Below are 9,308 nucleotides of genomic sequence, written 5' to 3'. Positions count from 1 at the left end.
GCTTTCCAAAGGGGGAGAAGGGGACCCCTAATCTCATGATTGGACTCCACCAATCGATAAGATATCCCTTATCTGGGGAATAATGTGATATTACTGTAATAGCCACTTTAAGTCTATGTAATGTCTAAGGGGATATCCAGAAATGTAAACTAATCACTCAAAAACGTGGATGGTGGGGGGTGTATGTGATCATTGGGGATCTTGCTAGGAGGACACCTATCAATCACAGGATCCTGCTTTCTCAGCCAGTTGAAAAGGCTTTGAATAGAGCGACAGAAAAACTAGTCCTCATAACAAGGGTTCCAAAAAATCAAAAACACATCCCCCTACCTACCCCGTGCCTTAAAATCAGTATGTTGGCCATGTTGCACACATATTTCATAGATTGTTGAAGTATCAACATATGTAAGACCTTTGTAATACTGATGACATATCAATGCAATCTCATCTCTACACGTCAAGTATTGCAGAAGTATTACAGAAGTTTCCTGGTACTTTCATGTGGAACCGGTGTGAAAAGGGAAGCTGTCAGCAGGTGTGGTCATACAGCCAGTGTAAGGTATTGTCCCTGGAGAGATGTGTAATCAGACCTGATGTGTGTGTTGTTAGTAGCAGCAGGACTGTGATATATGGGTTTATATTCCAGTAGTGTCCTGAAGTAGTGACCCAACACTGCTGTGTTCTGTGTTCTCTGCAGTGTGTATTGGGTATTGTCCCTGTACAGTTCCCAAGACCCGAATCCGTTTTCCTCACTAGGTCCGATGAAGTTACTCATTGGCTGAAACCTGTCCCGTGACCCCCCCCCCCCCCCCCCCCCCGAAAACTTTCAGCTGAATGAAGGGCCCTCAACACTTAATCTCCTGGAGCAACACAGTAGTCGGGATGTTTTATTTTCCTGCTATGGCCCTCTAGGAATCTAGAAACCCCCTTTAAATAAAGCGTAATGTAATCAGAATTTTGTGCGACTGTGAAATCTAGATTTATATCCCAGGGTTGTAATTATGCGAATTATGTAGCCCAGGGCGTGTCCTCATACTTCCGTACTCCTAACTCTCTGTAGCCAGTGTTAGGTATTGTCCCTGGAGAGATGTGTAATCAGACCTTTGTGTATATTAGTTACAGCAGGACTGTGAAATATGGATTTATATTCCTGAATGGGAGCAGTGGGGACATGTTCTCACACTGCTGTTCTCTTAGCTCTCTGCATTGAATCGTAGCCCTTGCTAGGTATTGTCCTTGAGATCAGTGTAATTATACCTTTGTGTATGATGGTAGAAGGACTGCGAAATAGCACTGGGGGCATGTCCTCACACTGCTGTGCTCTGTTTTCTCTGCAGTAAACAACTCACCATAGCAGGGTTGGACTGGCTGTTAAAATAATAGTTTGGTCCAGGGAACCTGGGAGGATGAAGACCATCATCCTCCCAGTCTATCCTTGTTGTTGCGTAGCACTTCCAACGCTGCTCCACTCTTGGTCCAGTTTCTCCTGCCCCCCGTTTAGGTTGACAAATCAGGCGCGGTGTGAAACTGTCTAGTCCGAATTTAGACACTATATACCCCCATGTTCTTGTAGGTCCAAGCTGTCAGCGGCATCACCTATACACGTGTCTCCCGCAGCTGCACAATGATGGGCGGCACTCACGTATCACAAGCATGCTATTTACCGCGTGTACGCCCGAGAGGCAAGCTAAAAATAGAAGGAGCAACACATGGTACGCCAAGTCCGACCTGAAAGATCACAGTGTGACTGGTGAAGGGAAGAACATGGATTACCTGGTGACAATGGCGCCTCTCAATGGTGGGGTGTGTCAGGAACAAGTGGACAGTCAGTTCTCGCAGTTGATGCCTCGCAAATAAAAGAAGGATCTGACAAAGGCTGTATTATGATGGCAACAACTTGAGCAGAACATCTCCAAAGAGGTGGGGTGATCTTGGTATGGTCCAAGGATATGGTCATGGTCAAGCATGTCTGTTTCAACACACATAAGGGATGGAAGAGATTCGAAGGAGTCTGTAGCCTTGGGAGCAGAGTAGCCACAAACCAGTCAGACGCCTGTCCATTGCAGAAAGTGTCTACAATTCTTCAGAACTGGACTGGAAGAAGGAGTCTGATTGGTCATGTAGGTGCATGTGCAACACTTGGGAGAGAGACGACAGGATGCATCATGGGAAGACAAGATGGCGAAGGCAGGGCTCACATACCCATCTAGTTATATATTGTTTAGAGATGAAGTACCTTCTGTCATGACACCAGCACCCCCTACAGGTAGTGGTAGCTTCCCACAAAATTACATGTCTGACCACACATCCCGGCAGTTAGTCCATCAGCAGTCACGTCCTGGCAGCTGGTCCGCCCCCAATCAAATCCCGGCAGCTGGTCCTCCACCAGTCACGTCCCGCCAGCTGGTCCACCCGCGGTCTCGTCCCGGCAGCTAGTCCGCCATCTCATGTCCCGACAACTGGTCCGCCCCGGTCATGTCCCAGCAGCTGGTCCGCCCGCGGTCCCATCCTGGAAGCTAGTCCGTCACTGTCACGTCCTGGCAGCTGGTCCGCCTGCAGTCATGTCCTGGCAACCGGTCTGCCCCCTGTCATGTCCCGGCAGCTGGTCCGCCCGCAGTCGTGTCCTGGCAACTGGTCATCCCCCGGTCATCTCCTAGCAGCTGGTCTGCCCGCGGTCCCATCCTGGAAGCTAGTCCACCACCGGTCACATCCTGGCAGCTGGTCCGCCCGCAGTCATGTCCCAGTGATGGTTTTGAGACGTTATCGACGGAGGTCCAACTGCTGGGACTTCACAACACCCCACCCACACGGATCTCATCACAAGGACAGTCCATCAATATCACAGTCCAGGAGAAATTCGACTGCAAAAATAAACCAATAACCCGCACATCACGGTGACCAGCTGTAGGAATTTTATTTCTTACCAAGACAAGATTCATCGGATTCAAAGATTGAGAATTTAAAATTTTTATATACAAATTTTCAGCTATTAAACCAGAATTAAAGTGCTTCTCGTCTCCTTGTACAACACAAAGGCTCCTCTAATACCAAATATACATATAATACAGGAAAAATCTACAACCAAAGTCCAGCATCGTACAGAAAAGGGACTCAAAAACATCACTGGCTTCATTACAATTGTGCCAGGATCTCATGGCGGCCGGAGCTTAATATTTCCCGAAACAGAGCAGCAAATCCTCTGCTTGGACAAAAATTACATTGCGGTTATGTGTAGCCAACGCTAGGGGGAGCTCACGAGCTTACAACATACTGTTTGTGCATTGCACTCTATTATAACCCTATAATAAGGCTGAGGTTAAAGATTTTGACCTTTAACCTCCCTTTGGCAGATGTTAAAGATTACATGGAAGTCTATGGAGAGGGGAGGAGGAACCGTGAGCCACAGCAGCTACAGAGTCGCTCACAGACACAGGGTTCCTTTTTCTTCACTTATTTTGGTTCTTAAAATCCTCCATCACTTCTCCTTTTCCCTCCAAAATCTCTACTGAATTCCCTCTTGCTAGCAAAACACACAAAGCTCATTGAGGTGTGAGATTACAAACAGTCAATGGAGAGGGTAGGGGGGAAATGGGAGTCCCAGCAGCTAGGTTTCCAACAGAAGATGCGAGATTAGTGCAAATTTAGACACAGACTGTAGTGAAGAAAGCTGTTTATATATATTATGAGCAGAAACAGGGGGAATAATAACGTTCTCTTTCATTTCCGGTCTGTGCAGAGGATTTGGAGCTTTGTGTCAGACAAAAACAGCTACTAACATATAGTAAGTATTGTAACTTTAGGAGGTAAAAATTCGACCTACTAGACAATTTCTTGGCCAACGTAAAAGTAAAAAAAACTCCTTCTGAGAGAACTACGTAGAGACAGCATCTTAAAGGGGCTGTACAGGTTTACAAAAAACATGGCCACTTTGGGTCGCGCTATGTTGTCACAATGGGTTGAATGTGGAACAGCAGCTCAGCTATATTAAATTATAATCTGCGACACCAGACACAGCCCATGGACAGGTGTAGCACTGTTGATGGAAGAGGGCAGCCATGTTTTTTAAGCTTTTGGGCAACCCCTTTAAGTTTTCTTTTCTTTTTTTTTTGAAAAATCTGAATGATTTTTTCAATAAAAATTAGAAGGGTGTATAGTGTGGGAACGGACGTGGCCAGCTTAAGATTTCAATGTCGTTGCAAGATGACTGTGAGTCGGCTTTGCAGCTGCGGACTGGCACTTGGCTTCACTTTGTGGAGTTTGTGCCATGACAAATATTTAGTACATGGTAATAACTAAGGCACCATAATCGGAGAACCCTGTAAAACCAAACAAGGCTTAGTAAGCACCGAAGCGTCCCGATGACCCATGACTTTGCCGCGGCTAGTGAGGTCGTGTTGAGGTTTTACATTGGTACTTTTGCTTTCATGTTGCGTCATAGATGCACCGTATGGTCTGTGCCGATGCGTAATGTCGTTATGAATATACATAAAGAAGGCGGTGCTTTTAATTGCATCCATTGTATGGACTATAGAAATACACTAGTCTGCAGTGGAGCTGTATACCCAAAACGGATTCAGGTTTGGATGCTGTGAAATGGGTCTAATATATCTTTTACAGTCATTTCCAACCTTTCGGGGGCAGGAACAGGAGATGTACATCCACTTATATGCTTAAAGGGATCAAAAACTTTATTAAAATGTTAAAAGAGGACATAAATCAGCCACTTATTTCATACACAAAATCGGCCATTACTTAGTTGTTGGACTACCCCTTTAGCTTTAAAGGGGTAACTTATTCCCTGTCCAAAGGATTAAAGAAAAGTGTTGGGGGGTCAGTAATAGGAACCCTACCAGGGATGTAACTAAAGGGGTTACAGTTGCACCCGGGCCTACAGGAACAATATGGTGTCTCTTCCCTACGCAAAGAGACCAATACGATAATCATCATAAACACTATAATTGAGGCTTAGGATCTTCAACTTACCCCGCTGGTATGAACATGGGTCCCATATCCCGATAGTCACACACGAGAACTGCTACACTCATTCGAAACAGGACTGATAGAGATGGTAGGATTGTGGAAAAACCCCCATCAGAAGTGTTGTCACTGCATAAGGGCCCCACTACTACTGACGATGTCCCCGGAGGGTAAACCCACCCACCCAAGCACACTGAGTATTTGAATGGATGTCCCCTGACTACGACTACAACTATTGACTACTACAGCGGAATGCAATGTGAACGCACCCAAACACGGGCAGCTTTTATAATCAGATCACCAGGCCCAGCAATATATTTACCTCAGATTGACTCGGGTTTTACTGCCAAACCCCACCCCGGTATCCACAGCAAGTGCATTTTATGAGAGGAGTAATTACAGACTACCAGAAACTTGGCTCTCCGCATCATGATGATTATAACCAGGCCCTCAGGAGAAGTGTTCAGTAATATGGAGCAGAATTACACAGGCAGAGCTCTGGGGTCCAGATGCAGGGTATGTCACATCACAACTGGAACCTTTTGTGACCCATTGCCCCTTACATTAGGTCTCATATTATAGTTAAACTATGATTGGGGATCCTAGGGCCTACCAGATTATATGAGTCTGAGGGCCCGCCGCCCGTAAAAAAGCCTCCAAATTGGGTTGTCCTCGGCTCGACATTACTATTAGGCCCACGGGGGGGGATCCTTTGATGCTTTTGCGGCCTAGTGCGACCTGATTTATTGCTTGTTCAGTGTCTGCACAGCATATACGGTAGTTTACTGTGGTGCCTTGTGGGAAATGCGGTGTTTTTACTGGATTTCTGAGGTAAAATCTTTGAGAAGATTGATGTCATCATGATATCACCTATAACCATTCGTTGACAGAACATTTGGTGAAATTTTTGAGAGGGCCAGGCTCCCATTTTGTCGAAAAAAAACACCACTTTTATGGCATAAGTGTGTAACATGGCCGTCACGCCCTTGTTCGTGTCTTCACATTATTTGCGGACGTTGTATACAAAATGGCCTCCAGCTTGAGGGGAGACTGAGGTTTTCCCCCTCTTTCGGATCTCCTGGAGGTCTCCCCTCTATTTAGGAGACTCACAGAGGTCACAGGAAAGTTTTCAAGTGTTAAAAAAAAAATCACAGCATCCGGCTAGAATTTTCCCGCCAAAACAAAGGACGCCATTGTAGTCCAAAGGTGTAACTCTCCATGTAAATGTTTACAGAGCCTTAAAGGTGACAGAGCCCCCCTGTATTCGCTATTACAGTACAGTTTCTATGTTATAGCACCATGTGGTTATTGCCCCCATGAGAGTAATCCAATGTATTATAGTGAATATAGTGAATAGAAAGATGATCACATCCGCTTTCGCACTTTTATAATAACTGGGGGTCCTGATGGTTGAACCATCAGTAAATCAGACACTTACACGTATCTATTACCCTGTTCATAGGGGTTATTAGTGGTAAATCCCCTTTAGAGGCGGATAATATCACCAAACCTAATTCGGCAGCCATTTTGCAAATTTAGCCACCTATTATTAGTGAGCCACCCATTAAAGAAACACTCTGTGTTATGCTACCCATAGGAAGGGGGTATGCCTGAGGTAGCCATAAAACTGTGGCACTTATTTATTGAACTTTGTTGCCTTTGCAACAAATCAGAGCTAAGCCTTTTATTTCTTAAAGGGTTGTCCCATCTAATCATCTTGCTGATCGGTGGGGATCTCCATCATGGGACCCCCACTGATCACTAGAACTGGGGTCTGATGTACCCTCGTTACACACCAGATGAACGGAGCAGTCGTATTGAGCTGACGGAGATAGCCGAGCGCTGTACTCAGCGATCTCATCAGCTGCATAGATACGTGGCAACCCACGGATGCCCGACCGGCTGATCCGGTCATCTCGGGTTGCAACAGCAGTACATCAGACCCCCATTTTCGTAATTCATGGGAGTCCCATTACTGAGACCTCCACCAATCAGCAAGTTAAGTACTTAGATCGGACAATCCCTTTAAAACAAAAGTTGTTCTCTGATTGGTTTCATTGAGCAACAAAGACAGTCGTAAATAATAGTTTATAATTTGTTGCTCGGTGTGTTCCTTCAACCCAGCATTTTGACAACTATATATATACTATACATAGACCAATCCCTGAGGCACCTCAAACACCAAAATGGCTGCCCCCCTCCCCCACTGTGCGACACAACCAGATATTTAGGCAATGGATTGAAGAAGAAGGGGAAAAAACCTAAGATATGAAACAACCTCAAAATATGATGGAAAGTAGGATAAAAAAAAGTGGAAACTCTCTATAACTAAATTTTTTATAGGAAGAGGTTTCCCATAACTTACATTTTTTGTTCCCCATTGAGCGTTAGAATAGAGGTCGGTGCTCTAATTTTATTACAGAGCAAATCCGTAATCATAGAGGAAAGTAATTACATTTTAAGTTCCTGCAGCCACCACTAGATGGAGCTCTGAAGCTGACGTATACCGTTTATACATTGAACTCTGTCATAACACAGTTTGCAGTGAGCTCCACCTAGTGGTGGCTTCAAATAACCAAATTGTTCTCTTTCAGAGGAGATTTGGAGCTTTGTATAAAAAAAATTAAAAAAAAAGGACCATTCATGACAATGAAGATATATTAGAAAATTATTCAGAGTAGATTGACGGACATAAAAAACATCAAGTTTCTATAAAGGAGGACATTCACTTTAAAGGTGACATATTCACCGCCAGCAGGATGACAGTCGCCATGTTGTATTACAAAGGACAATATTTAATTAATAAATAAAATCTGAGTGCAAATAATAAAGTCCAGAATTCTCAATTTACAATAATTTCGTCTATAGAACTTTCTTAAGGACCTCGCTTCGAGACTCCGTGTGCTTTCTCTATCGAACCAGTGTGCCTTTAAAATTTTCTATGAATCGAGGAGGATGTTACGATTTCATCTTGTAGCCGATTGTGCGATTACTACTAAAATAGCTGAGATCCTAAAACGTTATGGGGCGGGGTTTCACATCAAAGAGCTTGGGGGTTGTTGTCCTTCTAATGACAGTAGGGTTCCTCCTTATCCTTGTTTTGGAACCAGATGTTCTCAACTCTAAAGTTCTTCTTGAAGGAACTTCCATCTGAAGGTTTCACATCGAAGCCCTTAGGAGTTGTTGTCCTTCTAATGACAGTAGGGTTCCTCCTTATCCTTGTTTTGGAATCAGATGTTCTCATCTCTAAAGTTCTTCTTGAAGGAACTTCCATCTGAAGGTTACACATCGAAGCCCTTGGGGGTGGTTGTCCTAATGACAGTAGGGTTCTTCCTTATCCTTGTATTGGAACCAGATGTTCTCAACTCTGAAGTTCTTCTTGAAGGAACTTCCATCTGAAGGTTTCATATCGAAGCCCTTAGGAGTTGTTATCCTTCTAATGACAGTAGGGTTCCTCCTTATCCTTGTATTGGAACCAGATGTTCTCAACTCTGAAGTTCTTCTTGAAGGAACTTACATCTGAAGGTTTCACATCGAAGCCCTTAGGAGTTGTTGTCCTTCTAATGACAGTAGGGTTTCTCCTTATCCTTGTTTTGGAACCAGATGTTCTCAACTCTAAAGGAACTTCCATCTGAAGGTCCATAAATGTCACTATGTAGTGAAAAATTGATCCAAACCACTGGCCAAGACCCGATGTCCACCAAGTGTTCTTCTCACCACCTCGAAGGTCCATACCACCACGTGTATGGACTCTGGATTCTCACGGTTGGCACTGAACAAAACGTACACCCTAGAAGATGGTTCCTAGGTCTATAGTCAGATCTGAAGATCAAGGCTTTCTTAGTCTTGTGCTCACATTTCATTGGGGTGTCAGGAAGAGGACTAAGAAGAAGATTCCAAGTGTCCATCTTCAGCGCCATTCTCCTCCCTATCACTCGTGGTCTCCCCAATGACTGCTAAGTTGATGACTTTAAGCCACCTCTGCTTGAGTTCTTCACTGTCAGCCGAGAAGCCGTGCACAAACTTAGACTGAGTTAGTCTGAAGCTATAGGGAAGGTCTACTCCACGAGGCGATTCTTCTACAGTGTAACCCAGAAGCGGAATTGTGGCTTGAGCTTTGACATCCTGCAGGCAAAAATTGAGAAAAAAAATATTGATATTGATATACTTTATTCTAGAAACAGCGCCACTTTGGGCCATAGGATGTGCCCGGTACTGCAGCCTAATGCCACTGAAATTTAGAAAGCTCAACTGCAATGCCGAAGACAACCTGTAGACTGGTGGGGCGCTATTTTTGCAAAAATGTCTTTCTACATTTGTAAACCTTTCGT

General features: G+C 44.5%; 1 protein-coding gene across 6 annotated transcripts in view; it reads right to left on the bottom strand.

Annotated features, from left to right (window-relative positions):
• Positions 1 to 7,621: 7,621 nt before the first annotated feature.
• FGD4 (FYVE, RhoGEF and PH domain containing 4) overlaps positions 7,622 to 9,308 on the bottom strand; it is a 97,162-nt gene continuing 95,475 nt past the window's right edge. For all 6 annotated transcript variants that reach the window (XM_072145293.1, XM_072145294.1, XM_072145298.1 and 3 more), the window contains exon 17: positions 7,622 to 9,102. In XM_072145293.1, the coding sequence (XP_072001394.1) occupies positions 8,860 to 9,102 (243 nt within the window). In that variant the 3' untranslated portion in view covers positions 7,622 to 8,859. The remainder of the gene's footprint in view (positions 9,103 to 9,308) is intronic.

The sequence above is a fragment of the Engystomops pustulosus genome, chromosome 4, assembly GCF_040894005.1.
Source record: "Engystomops pustulosus chromosome 4, aEngPut4.maternal, whole genome shotgun sequence".
NCBI lineage: Eukaryota > Metazoa > Chordata > Amphibia > Anura > Leptodactylidae > Engystomops > Engystomops pustulosus.
This window is presented reverse-complemented; position numbering and strand designations above follow the sequence as displayed.